At 40.0% G+C, this 14,016-nt stretch overlaps 2 protein-coding genes across 12 annotated transcripts in view; one reads left to right on the forward strand and one right to left on the reverse strand.

The window, feature by feature from the left end:
* The window catches only part of PCCA (propionyl-CoA carboxylase subunit alpha), a 420,693-nt gene extending 412,106 nt beyond the window's left edge, over nt 1–8,587 (forward strand). For 7 of the 9 annotated variants that reach the window (XM_073348756.2, XM_073348763.2, XM_073348746.2 and 4 more), the window contains 2 exons: nt 5,353–5,430; nt 7,918–8,565. In XM_073348756.2, the coding sequence (XP_073204857.1) occupies nt 5,353–5,430; nt 7,918–7,986 (147 nt within the window). In that variant the 3' untranslated portion in view covers nt 7,987–8,565. Of the gene's footprint in view, nt 1–5,352; nt 5,431–7,917 lie in introns of all 9 variants that reach the window. The other 2 variants (XM_073348820.2, XM_073348707.2) reach the window with 2 other exon arrangements.
* The window catches only part of GGACT (gamma-glutamylamine cyclotransferase), a 111,633-nt gene that overhangs the window by 65,123 nt on the left and 32,494 nt on the right, over nt 1–14,016 (reverse strand). For 2 of the 3 annotated variants that reach the window (XM_073348832.2, XM_073348841.2), the window contains exon 2: nt 7,874–12,023. In XM_073348832.2, the coding sequence (XP_073204933.1) occupies nt 11,545–12,018 (474 nt within the window). In that variant the 5' untranslated portion in view covers nt 12,019–12,023 and the 3' untranslated portion in view covers nt 7,874–11,544. Of the gene's footprint in view, nt 1–7,873; nt 12,024–14,016 lie in introns of those variants that run through there. The other variant, XM_073348849.2, reaches the window with a different exon arrangement.

The following is a 14,016-nucleotide window of genomic DNA, read 5'->3' on the forward strand; positions in this document are numbered from 1 at the left end:
GCTGCTGCTTAATGAGTGCCACTTTGATAATCGGATGCGAATGTGAACCTTGACCCTGTGTCAAAGGAGAGGATGCAGAAAGCTGGATGAAAGATACAAGATTCAGATCTACAAACTTTACACCAATTAGACATAGAGTGGAGAAATACATCAGTGCTGATTGGGTTTATCAAAAAGACTTGTGGGACTTGTGACCATTTCGTAAGCCTAACATTGAAGACATCCTGTCACAATCATTAAGTCTTTATCAAATGATTTACAAAAGTCTTAGAGACATGTACTATACTCACAAAGATCTCTCAGTAGTAATGCTCTCAGATGTCTTACTATACCTCTGAATTTTAAAGAGCCATCTCTGGGAGTACAATTAATCCTTATGTTCCTCCTGTATGCATAATGAAAATAGTTCAAGGTTGCTACTTTTCAAGTTCCACTTCCAATTGTCGTCCAGAATTATTTGGTTAGAAAAACACTGAAGACAGTTCTACCTATTGTCTGTAATCTGTCTTTAAGATTGGATAAATAAGACCATGCAATCCTTAAATTATACAGAGAAAGAGTTAAAATGTGATCTGCTATTCCAAAATTTAATATCTGTATTGTTAGAAGCAGTTGGATATTAGGTTCCCTTCTCTTCAATTCCTTTCATTTTTGGATTTGCTTAAAAATAAAAATGGATTTAAAAAAATAAACATTGAAATATTTGGAGTTACACTAAAAATGCATTCTAGAAACTAAATCTGACTTGTCCATTTTCATATTCACATTAATCCAAGCAGTTTAAATGTAGATTTTATATAGCATAAATCTATTAAAACAAAACTAAAAAACTTTGTTTCTTTTTAACAAACAGAACAACTTGATCTGAGCCAGTGCAAACTAATCAGAATTTTGGGGTTATTTATTTGTTTTGACAAATTTGGGTCATCAATGACCCATCCCTATAAATTTAAAACATAAGGATGGTTGTGAATCAAAATTGGATTTAACTGTTTAACATACATAGGGAAGAAACAGAACATGTGAAAAAAGGCATAATACTTTAAAGAGCCCAGATTAATCCTTAAATAAGTGAGGAAGGAAGAAGTTGTACACACCACTAAGATCTTCATTTACAGACTACATAATATGGACAGGCTAAAGAATACACACAATTATGTAACGAAAGAAATTGGAAAAAGCCCAAAAGAGTGAAAAAGAAAATAGAGATACACAAATGCCTAATTTTAGGATTGTACAATGAAAGGAATCATAAAGATTTAACATAAGAACTGTGATTAAACTTCTGTGCTTAAGTGATGCTTTCACCAAGTAGTTTTAAACAAATTGCACATTATCAGAAGTACTGTCACAGCATTTTAACTTTGGGTACCTACAAAAAGCGCGTGCTGTCTTCTAAATGAATAAGAATACTAGATGTTGACTAAGTTACTTTTGTGTGTTGGATTTTTTTATTTTCTTTATAAAGACCACCTCTTTTATTATCATCCCTGTAACACACATCTATATCAAACACAAAAATACTACATTGAATTCGAGGCACCGTACAGACGCCAAGGAATATGATCTGGAGGATGGCGTGGACTGCGCCCTCAGCAAGTTTGCAGATTACTCTAAACTGGGAGGAGTGGTAGATACGCTGGAGGGTAGGGATAGGATACAGAGGGACCTAGACAAATTAGAGGATTGGGCCAAAAGAAATCTGATGAGGTTCAACAAAGACAAGTGCAGAGTCCTGCACTTAGGACAGAAGAATCCCATGCAGTGCTACAGACCAGGGACTGAGCAGCTAGGCAGCAGTTCTGCAGAAAAGGACCTAAGGGTTACAGTGGACGAGAAGCTGGATATGAGTCAACAGTGTGCCCTTGTTGCCAAGAAGGCTAATGGCATTTTGGGCTGTAAAAGTAGGGGCATCAAGGGATGTGATCGTTCCCCTCTATTGGACATTGGTGAGGCCTCATCTGGAGTACTGTGTCCAGTTTTGGGCCGCACACTACAAGAAGGATGTGGAAAAATTGGAAAGTGTCCAGCAGAGGGCAACAAAAATGATAAGGGGACTGGAACACATGCATTATGACAAGAGGTGAGGGAACTGGGATTGTTTAGTCTGCAGATTGATAGCTGCTTTCAATTACCTGAAAGGGGGTTCCAAAGAGGATGGCTCTAGACTGTTCTCAATGGTAGCAGATGTCCGAACAAGGAGTAATGGTCCCAAGTTGCAGTGAGGGAGGTTTAGGTTGGATATTAGGAAAAACTTTTTCACTAGGAGGGTGGTGAAGCACTGGAATGCGTTACCTAGGGAGGTGGTGGAATCTCTTTCCTTAGAGATTTTTAAGGTCAGGCTTGATAAAGCCCTGGCTGGGATGATTTAGTTGGGGGCTGGTCCTGCTTTGAGCAGGTGGTTGGACTAGATGACCTCCTGAGGTCCCTTCCAACCCTGATATTCTATGATTCTATGAATACAGAATACTGATTCTCACTCATTTCCATCCATTTGCACTGCAGTACCTGAGGTGCACAGAGACAACTCTACTTAGCATTTAGACAGTAAATACATTTTTAAGGCTCTGCATAAACATTAACTGATTAATGAGCCGCCCGTCAGACTAAGTGATACATTTTACAGACTGGGAAGCTGAACCGCATAGGGGTTTTGGATAACTTGTGAGACTCACATTAGGCACTAAATCCATATTTAGGCCCCTAAATGCCCAGATATTTTTCAGAGCTCTTAAGTAGTCACCACTCCCATTGACTTTGCTGATTTAGATGTCTAACTTTGAGAACTAAGCTTTGAAAATTGTGGCCTAAGTGATTTGCCTATGGTCACATTGAGAATCAGCTGCAGAGCCAGGATGAGCATTTTATGAATTTCTGGAGCCCAGTCCTCTGTTCATGACCCTTGACTGCAAAACTTTTCTAAGAGTACAGTAATGGAATGGTCTTAAATCTCTGAATTTTTTTTCTTTAGTAGGTTGGTGTCTAAACTGTAATGTGGGTGGGTTTGGGTTTGATTTCTCTTGTTTGTGCGCCCAGAAAGAAGTTGTCAGTTTTGCAGCTAGTTTTGTTGTTGTTTTTTTAAACTAAAGTCTATGTCCACAACCCTAACAAGTTCACTAATAACTCTAGAAATGGCTGGAAGGTCCAGAGCAGGGAGTGGGGATGGGAGGGGAATAAAAACAATGAGGAGCAGGAAAGAGAGAGAGAGCTGCTGGAAAAGCCCTGTAGATAGAATAGCCAGGGGGGTGGGGTGGGGCGGTGAATGACAAAAGAGGCAGAGATGGGATAGAGACGTAACTGGTGGTAAAGAACAAGTGTTTGGTAAAATACATAGAATCTCAGGGTGTTAATGACTTAAACTGTTTACCTGACTCTCATGACGGAATTTCTGTATTTGCAATGTTTCATGTTAATTGTTCAGCATATCTGGTTAGAATGCAGAGTTCTTAGAGCAAAGCTTATCTGCTCTCATTCCAAAACTCCCATACTGCTGTTGGTAAGTCTGACAGAGGGATAGTGCAGAAGCTTCTTTTAGTCTAGCAGTAATGGGTATCTCTGGCTTGCCTCAGGATCCTGGATGTTTCAGCAGGGGACACACCAGCCCAGAACAGAGTTAGGGGAGATGCATACCTTCAATACATAACTTCATAAGAGAAGTCATTTAGACACTCAATGTATTCGCATACATGGTTTCTTTGCTGGCTGCCCTCAGACCTCTCTGTTGGATAGTACACCCTCACTAACTGGTCCTAGGATACCAGGTTACAATACACGGAGACAAGCAACATGCCCAAGGTTGCATAGAACAGGGATCTGCAACCTTTGGCATGTGGCCTGCCAGGGTAAGCCCCTGACGAGCCGGGCTGGTTTGTTTACCTGCCGCATCCGCAGGTTCGGCCGATTGCAGCTCCCACTGGCCGCGGTTTGCCATACTAGGCCAATGGGGGCTGCGGGAAGCGGCAGCCAGCACATCCCTTGGCCTGCGCCGCTTCCTGCAGCCCCCATTGGCCTTGAGCAGCGAACCGCGAACAGTGGGAGCCGCGATCAGCCAAACCTGTGGACGCGGCCAGTAACAAACCAACCCAGCCCACCACGAGGCTTACCCTGGTGGGCCAAAGGTTGCCGATCCCTGGCATAGGCCATCACTGTGAATCACATCCCTTCATGTTTGTGTACCAAAAAATACCACCATCTGAACAGTGCAGGAGAAGAGGACAGAGCTCAAAGGCACTAACACTGCTTGTACTATAGGAGTTGCAGTGGAAACTCATGAAGATTACCCAGATGTCTCAGGAAAGTTCATCCTTACAGACACTGAACAAAAGCACAAAGGCGTGACTACTGGCACTCAGGGCACAGGGCCATCCAAAGTGTAAATCTGTTGACTGCTATCTGTGATGATCATCTCAGGGTTTCCAAAACAATCCTTGTAGTCTGTGGGATTACACCAGGAATGAATTTGGACCACCACCACCGTAAATGGGTAACCTGCATAACCAGCATAAAACCTCAAGTGGCTTATTTCCTTTGGTCAGCATAGTCAAAGGTGCTGAAGAGAGAAGCTGATTCCTAGCCCAAAAGTAGAGCTACACAGTGGATTACTTATAACCTTGAGTTTATATATGTCTGTTAGCAGAGTGCAAATAAGCAGAAAGAGGAAACTTGAGAGTTTCCCTATAAGAGCTGTCAGCTGTGGTGAAAACTGCCATTTTGCCTCCAAGAACCCTCCCAGGTGGATAAAAAGTGGCGTTTCCCTCTAAGCAGTCCAAAGGCATCAACAACCGTCCATATAGTGACATGTGCAAAGGTGTGCATTCCTGCTCTGCACTAGTCTGCTACCGAGTATTGTCAAAGACTCTAATCCATGCTCCATAGAACTAATGCCAAGAATCTTATTGGCTCCTTAGTCAGGATTAGTATCCCTATGTATCTGAGCCAGGGAAGTACAGCAGTGGCTCCTCAATCAAAAACCCCACCAATTAAATTTTGTTGTGGCCTTTATTGATGTCAGAGTGTGATGGCTGTTGGAAAGTTCAGGTTTCACTTATGGGATTGGAGGGGATCACTTTGTTTTTGTTTTGTTTTGTTTTTTCTTCCTCCTTCACCCACTACGTAATTGATTCCTTTTCTGTTTTAACTTTGATTAGCTAAAGGTAACCATGGCACGTCACACTTATTGTGCTGTGGTCTTCTATATGACAGCTTGTTTTCAGCTGTTCTGTGGAAAAATTTTTTAGACTTTGATAAACTTTGCCTAAGGAATTAATCACTTTATTCTGCAGACAGATGATGCAAGTTTAGTGCATTTAAAAGTCTTCAATCCTCATTTTTGTACTGCTTTAATTTTACCAGGTCTCAGAAGGGCAGGAGATTTGTGTAATTGAAGCTATGAAAATGCAGAACAGTCTAATCGCTGCTAAAAGTGGCAAGGTATGCTTTGGCTCATCTTTTTAAACTGCATGTAACTTGTCATATTGGACAGAATGTACAAAAACAAGAGAGGAGGGCTGTGGTAGTTAAAGTACTAGAAGTGTAATTGTTTTTCGTTTTCTAGATCTCTCAAAATGAGATGCCTTTAATTTTTAACGTTTACGTCTAAAACCAGGAAAGCTATTAAATAGTTATGAGACTTAGATGACGCAGCATGAAGTGGTTTTACAGGCTGCAAAAATTAATGTAAATGAGTTCTTCAAAATGATTTGTTCCTTAATATCTAAGTAATTCAGATTGGTTTGAAGGATTGGAGGAGCTGCAGCCAGTTCTCCAAATTCCATATTTTCAGAGAGCAATCAAAAGCAGAGGTTTTTTTGCAATTAAATTAATTAAATGTACATTCATTTCACATTGTCCTGATACTTGGAATAAGTTATGGAAAATACATCAGTAATGTAGATGAATAGTGTTTACCCCAGAAAAGAATATTGCTTTAAAAAAAGTAACAGGTTCCGGACTGAGTATTTTTTGATGAGGACGTTGTGAAACGTGGAGTGTCTAGAAGTGTTCTGAGCTCTTTACAGACATAAATTAGGACAGATCCCTGCTGCAAAGAATAAACAATCTGAGACCTCAGACCTGCAAACGCATACATGTTTAACTTCATGTACTGTGATACTAGCAGATCCTGAGGCAGGATCAGGACCTAGGTAAACAAAATATGGCAAGAGGACGAGAGACCAACGTGAACGCTTCTCTCATTCGTTCCTATTACTGTAATGTTGTCCCTTGACTTTTATCCTCTTGGTATTAATTCTTTTGCTGTAAGACCAGATTTTTTTTACATTTATTACTTTTCATTTTTAATATTTGTTACCATTAGTTTTGATCTTTACTTATTTGTTTCTCCTTAATTCTCATTTATTTACTCAGTTTTTATTCTAGTCTCATATTGAACTGGTTACTTAAATCCTATTTTCCTTCTTTCTTAATTTAACCTTTACAAATTCCCACCCTTGCCTTCGCTTGGACTGATTCATTTTGTGACCCCATAGCCAGCCTCTGAGCTTCCTCCCAAGTCCCTGCACACCTCCTGATAGTAGTAATGTTCTATTCCTCTGTCCAGATGCCCTTCCCCCCTGCATATGGGTAAAATTTGGCCTGTACCATGCCCAATATGTCATTTATGTCCCTCTTAAACCTTTAAAGCAGGATTTAAGTAGGGTCTAAGCTCTAAGTGGTCTCTTTGTATGCCCCCCCACAGGAGTCTCTATTTTAAAATAAAATAATTTAAGAAAATAAAAACAATTTGGAGCTGTAGATAGTAAAAGTGTCAGTTCATTAAAGCTATTTGCTAAATAAAAATAATTATATTCTAATGCGAAAAACAATGACATGGTCAAGCATTCTAAAATTCACAATTATGGTTCCCATAGCAAAGGCAACTTGATGCCTTTGTGGAGATAGTGTGCTTTGGTACTCTTGGGGCTGGATTAGTTTTGTCCATTTGAATCTCTTTCATGCTGGTCAGTTTCATTGTGTTCAGCTGGAAGACGCTCAGTATCCCTTTTTTCCTCTGTATTGTCTTCCACGTCCAAAATCTGTTTTTATATTCTGAACTGCTAAAACAAGTGGCTTGGGTTTTATTTAATTTGCATCTATTATGGACGTTTGTAAAATGAATAAAAATGAGCAACTTGGTTGCCTGATGAAGGTTCTAGACTCTATATGTGTCAGAACTAGGTGTTGGCCAAGCTGACTCCAGTAAATTTCAGAAAGCTTAGGGGAGCCCATTAGCTGAAACTGCTGTGAGAACAGACAAGTCGTTTTTTAATTAAGTAAAGTGTTTTCAGACTAAATTTTTGGGAATCTTTTTGCATTCAGAATTTAAAAGTAGCTGTTTAAAAGATTCAGGCGTATGGGTCTGGCAGGTTTGAAGAAAACTGATTTAGAATTAAAGATCTGTTTTAAAAAAAATCCCACAATGTTCTTGCCCGTGTAGGGTCGTCAGCGACTACAGGATGTTGAGCTGTACATATTGAAATAAAACATGCTCTATACGCTGCAATCCCCCATATACTGGGTATGTGGGACTAGTAAAAAAAGAAAGTCAGGAAACTGTGAACATGATTAAACTAAATATACAATTGCATTTATTTTACAACTATGGTTCTTTGACTTCTTTTTGACATTTGTTTAGGAAGGGGTAACAGTGATGTTCTGAGTTCTTGACATCTCTCTGGGGTAGAGTTAAGGTTGTGTGGCTTCCTTGCAGACAGTATCACTGTAAGATTGTGAAGCGCTTGGAGATCTACTGATAAAGCGCTAGGTATTCTAATATTCTTAATAACTCAGCAATCCGTCATTCTGTGTATGTACTGTACATTCAGGTATATGGATTAATGTAGGTTGCGCAAGCTAATGAACTTACAAAGCCATGTTTTCAGGGAAGATTTCATGTTTATTTTCACCTTCACACTGTAGGTGAAAGCTGTGCACTGTAAAGCTGGTGAGACTGTTGGGGAAGGAGATCTGCTCGTAGAACTGGAATGAAACATGCTTCCTTCATATCATCAATTAACTCTCTATTTCTATCCATGTACAATGAAGGTATTAATACAGAGAAAAGTGTAAAACAGACATTCCTATGGAGCAGATTTTACACAGTTGTATTTATAAGAGTGACGTTCTCTATTCAGTAGACAGATATTAAGACCACCAATGGATGTCAGACTTTTATTTCTATAAATAATTGTACATATATGATTTGTAATTCTCATGATCTTCAGTATCAAATATAAATCAATAAAAATGGAACATTTCTGCTTAAATAAAGCCTCTTTGAATGTATTTTAAAGTAGATAATATTCAATGTCCGCCACTGTAATATCTGCAATTTCAAATGTGCATGAGCCCCTATTCTGTACAGAATAGTTGATAAAAGTAATTAAACAATTTCCCCTAAACAGTAACTACTAAGTGCTTGATTTCTGTTCAGATGCATTGTACCTGAAAGAATTTTGAAAATGTGGAACAAGTCTACTACCACCAAGACAAAAAAAAATATGCAGCAGATGTTCTAAACATGGTCCATCGTTGGTTGATGCTATAAAAGAAGAGAAGCGAGTCTATATTCCTAACTGGTAAAAATGAATGTATGCAGGTCTCCAGTAATCCACTGTGGTCCTTACAAAGCTGAAAGAACTGTGATTCCTGGTGAAAACCTTCACATTCCTTCTAGAGCCTAAGGCCAGCTGAGGTGGTAATTTTGGGCAGAATAATTTGTTTGAAAAGAAAAGAGCATTAGTTCTAGATTTGTGATTACTGTCTACTGCAGGCAAAAGGAAGCGTGAGAGAGTGTTTACTGAAAGTTGTTACCAAACTGGTAACTTAAACTGGAGCTTTACAAGAACACCTTTAAGCAGAGCATAAGAATTGCATTACTTTACTCAAATAACCAGAAGCAAAGAAAGCTGTACAAAATCTGAAACTACTTTGAATCATCAGTTAGAGTATAAACAAAGATCAAACTTCATTCCAGACTAAAATTAATTTCTCCAGCATCCTAACATACAGCTGTAGATAGTGGTTACTAACCATTTACCAGCAGCATCCCTGCTCTCTTGAATGGCAGAGATTACTCTGAAAGTAAACAGGTCCTGCATTTAAAGAATACCTGCCATGGAGCAGAATCCTCACTTTAGGTAGTTTTGCAGAGGTTTCTTTCCACCCCACCCCATCCACAGTTACAAGAATGCATTAAACCCTATGCCTACAGCTCCCACAAACCTGGTTGCTGCATTCTCAGTCCAAGTGTTTATCCCCTAAGCTGAATTCTGTCATCAGCCCTACTCTGGATTGTACTGTTACCCAAGAGTGAGTCCCTAGGAGGGGATTAGTAGTAGTTTGTTTTGGGTAGGAATGCCACCAATTTCTCTCCTAGTAGCTATAGTAGTTAACCATTACGATTACTAGAAAGATCTCATCCTCCTATCTAGCATGCCAGGGGCCCCTCCATAATGGAGATGAAGGGTAAAATTTTCAAAATTATTTAAGTGACTTAGATACCTAAATCCCATTGACTTTCATTTTCAGTTAGAAATTTTCCCCAAAGGCCCACTTTGCTTGAAGTGTTTGATCCAAGAGGTTTTTTTCATTTCAGGGTGAAAGTGAAGTTAGAGCCCTAGTACTGGGCGATTTCCAGTCTCACATGGTGAGATACTCCAGGTGGTAGAGAGTAGGACCTTGATTTCTGAGTTCCTTCTACCTCAAGCCCTTAGCTATTTGTCTAAGGCCACAGAAAGAGTAATTAGGACAGGCCTGAATCCTATCCTGACTAAGCCCTAACCTATGCTCTAGTTAGGTCAACATACGGCAGCTTATGTCAGTGTCTACACTACAGTCTTGCTCTGGCCAATGGGGTACCTACTACACTCACATAACTCCAACTGCACCTCCCCCAGAGGCATAGGGCTTATGTCAGTGTAGTTAGGGTGATGCAGTGTCAATGCTGACACTGTTACTTACGTTGGCTGTTCCCTATGGGGTCAGCAGAGCCGTGAAATTGACAAGAAAGCCCGGCTTCTGCCCCCCAACTCTCAGTTCCCTGCCAGGAGCATGCCTCTGACTGGACTCTGGGTGTGGATCCCCCCCACCAGAGGTGAGAAGCCACAGGTGGCTTCCCCACTGCTCCCACTGGGGAGCTGAGAGCCCTGGGTCACTGCCCCTCTTCAATTGATGGACGTGCTCCGGGTAAGAAAGAGAGTAGTGTGGACATAAGCCACCACAGTAATTATGAACGTAGATCAACTTAAGATTGTAGTATAGACATGCCCCCTCCCTGTCCTATATTCAGACCACTTTACTTTGTCAAGTATCACTATACTTAATTCAATATTCAACAGTGTATCCATTCCAATGTCCTAGTTTTAGAGCAGTGTGTGATAAAACTGTCTGCTTGAGATATTTAGCAAGAAACCATGTGAGATTCTTCCAAGTTTCAGTAAAAATGTGTTTAGCCCTTACAGTTGTGAAGAAAACTTAACTGGGACTCAGTGTGTCAGGCAGCCTGAAATAAAAGCTCTATCTATCTTAGTGGCATGTTTAAAAGTACCCTGTAAAGTTTTTCCATGTTACTAGGGCCTTGGGTGTTTTAAAAAACAAAATTAATTAAAAGGTTTTTGCTTACAAAAACTCAGTTCAGTTTTTATGTATTTGTCATTTTTGTATTAAAGATTTCCTAGAGACTTACGAGCTATTATATCAGTAAGTACTTTGCTAAAACAGTCGTATCTGCTATAATGTATTGGGCAGCTAAAATCAGCTTTTAAGACGTCCCTGAGCACACATTTACTCAGTAGACCGTAATGGCACCAAAAGTGCTGGTATGGTCTAGTGGGACAAAATAAAAACATGATTTTAAATTTAACTCCTGTACATTCCCAAGATTTTATCCTAATACATTTTATAAACCCAGTAGATCTTACAAACAATTATTACAATCAAGTTAGCTTTAATAGACAAAATTTAGAACAGTTCGTTACACCACCCCGTGAGAAGTTCATTCTATTTTCAGGCTTTTCTAATTCTCTTTACTTCCTTTTCTATCACTTTTTTTTCCTTACAGCATTTTCCATAGCTGTAATTGTTTTCTTTTGAGCCATTTACTGACCGAGGATTGTCGTGCAGTGACCTGAGCTGGTTTTTCAATATACTGAAATCAGCCACATTTCATTAGCTGCTGTTGCAGTAGCACTAGTGTTTTACAAAACTGATATGAAACATTACCAGGTAGCGTGAAGACCCCTTCGACTCAGCTGCCCTTTTACCTTGATTTTACAAAAGAAAGAAAAAACCCAAACACAATGTTTCTGATTGGTGAGTAAAATACTATTATTCATCTTGTCTGAGGGAATAAGTAAAATTTTGCCAGACTTGGCATCAGAGTCTGTATCTCTATGGTAATGATGTTAGAATCAATGATTTTGTGGTTGGAAAGGTTACAGAAGGTCTTGGGTGCTTCAGTAAACGTATTCTAGATTTACTTGAGAGAGGTTTGTGATCAACATGTGCTTAGTGCATTTTCTTAATACATTGTGTTACCTTCCATTTTTAATCTCTACTTTCACGTAGCACATAATGAAGACCATGATTCCCTAAGGAATCATAATTGTCATAGTATGGGAGATTTATCCACGCTGGCTGGTAGGTGGTGGTGCTGTACACAAAGCATTCCATAATGCTGTTAACAGCTGGCCTCTCTTCAGGTGCACTGCTTTTATCTTCCCACTCGACTACTTCAAGCCTCACTGGAGTACGTTGATACATGTCTGGGCAACCTTCGAATTCATCAAGGAATTGCAGCATCTGGTCATCAACGGAATAAATCTCTCCAGTAACATGGTGTCCCGTTCCTGGGATGTTCAGCAAAAAAGGAATGTTATATTTACCTGCAATCACCAAAGGGTATTTCTCCACGGTGCGCCCCCTGCCTTGGAATTTTGCTATCCCATGGGTACCATTTAACATGTGCTGGTAATTGGGCTGGCCTTTTTTAAGGGTTCCATACACAAAAACACGAGCCATTCTACCTACAGAAGAAACAAACACAAAAATAAGTATTACTAATAATCTATTGAATAGAAAATTCAGTGTGCACTGAAGGTACATGCACGCACAAAACGATCTGGAAATATAACTGAGCAAGGGGATTTTCTTACATGATTCTTCTTCCACATATAAATTCCAGCAACAGCATTTATCCATCTTGCTCAAGTCCAGCCTAAAAACTGGTTGGGAAAAGTCTATTCATTTTTAATTCTCTTTCCTATAAACGGATTAATTTCCATTCCTTCACTACAGCAGCCACAACGCTGACCAAATGTATTTTTGAACCATAGTGAAATTGGAACATATCTTGGCTCTTTCTTTCACATGATTCCATGACCCTTCCTGCAGCCATGCTAATGCTACTGTGCTATGATGCTTTGTGACACACCAAAAGCAACCCAGGGAGCCATTTCAGTTACCAAAACAACTGCACTACCACTGACATGTCCTTTACCAAAAACAATTTGGAAATCCTTTAGTTATGTTCATGTACTGTACAGGAGCAGTCACATTTTTAACTGCCTGTTCCTCTGCTAATGATTGATTACAATTTGGGTAGTTGGGTGCAGCATGTTTTAAAACTGCATTTGATTTCTTGGGATTAACATGGCACTGAGTGAGTCATTGCCACTTGGGTGCTTTCCACCTCAGAGGAGAAGTGTGTGGCTACCCTCCCAACACATTTGAGAATCCTTATTTCACACTGAAGAAAGTGCATTGCTGCCCTAGAACAGAAGCAATACATTTCAGTATGAATGTTTGCATGGCGAGTTTTCACACAGGGTAATACAGTGGTGTGGCATTGGTCATTTAAAAGCAAAATTCAAGGCTTTGAACACAGCATCACATCATCATGCTATGTTGCATAAGAGCATTTAGTTGAGAAGGAGACAATAAGGCTTATTTTTCCATATGATGCTGCAAGCTTGGTCCCAACATTAAAGCAAGAACAGAGCCTTGAAGATGTTTATAGTAGCAGTAACCTGAGCTCTGGCCTTAGGAAACAGACGATGAGTAGCACCAGTGATTGGAGAGGATTTTACAAGGGTAAATCTGAGCCAATAGGCTCAGAAACAGGAGGAAATGTCCCAAAGTGAGGCACATCAAGTGTACTTTGGGGTTGTTTCATGTAATTTGCTGAAGAATCTTCTGTAACCTCAGCTTTGGGAGTCGGCATTTGTGAATTCAAAGAGTGAAAATAATAGGAATACCAGATTTGTGGGGGAATGCAGGGAAATTAGATCACAATTGAGTCACCGATAGCAGTGGTCACAAGTGCAAAGGACACGTTAGACTCATACATTTAGAGAAAAAGGTGCTTCGGGGTGCTTGTAACAATTATTAAATGACAAACAATTTACAGACTGGGATTTAATTGGGGATTGGTCCTGCTTTGAGCAGGGGGTTGGACTAGATGACCTCCTGAGGTCCCTTCCAACCCTGATATTCTATGATTCTATGATAGTACCAAAGGACAATGTTCTCAGAAGCTTATCCACTACAAGTCCTTTCTTTTCTGAATGAACAGTACAAATGTTATGATTTACACCCAGCATTGAGGGGGGAGGGGAAGAGATGGTGAATTTCGTGCTCATGAAAGTGAAACAACAGCCTGACTTCAGCTGGTCTAGAAGGCAAGCACAGAATGTGTTGTTCAATCCCTAGCCAAATCCTCAAATCCATTTCTGCCAGTGCACTTCAACCTTAATTTACATTACCCTGCCTAGACCGCTCCTGAGTGTCACTTGAACACAAGCTGTGAATACATTTTCTGAATCTTTGTTTTATTTTTGAGTATAACAGTCCATAGGGCTTAGTGTGGGAGAAAGGGGCTGTGTTACGGAAAAAACTAGCTTCATCATTCCTGGGCTACCTCCTCCTCCCCCATTTTGTGGGGGTGGGGGTGTGTGTAAAACAAAAGCAGTTTCAACCTGTCTGATGCTCTTCCAAATTTCACCATCGGTCACTAAGCTA

Source organism: Lepidochelys kempii, chromosome 1, assembly GCF_965140285.1.
Source record: "Lepidochelys kempii isolate rLepKem1 chromosome 1, rLepKem1.hap1, whole genome shotgun sequence".
In the NCBI taxonomy this organism is placed as follows: domain Eukaryota; kingdom Metazoa; phylum Chordata; order Testudines; family Cheloniidae; genus Lepidochelys; species Lepidochelys kempii.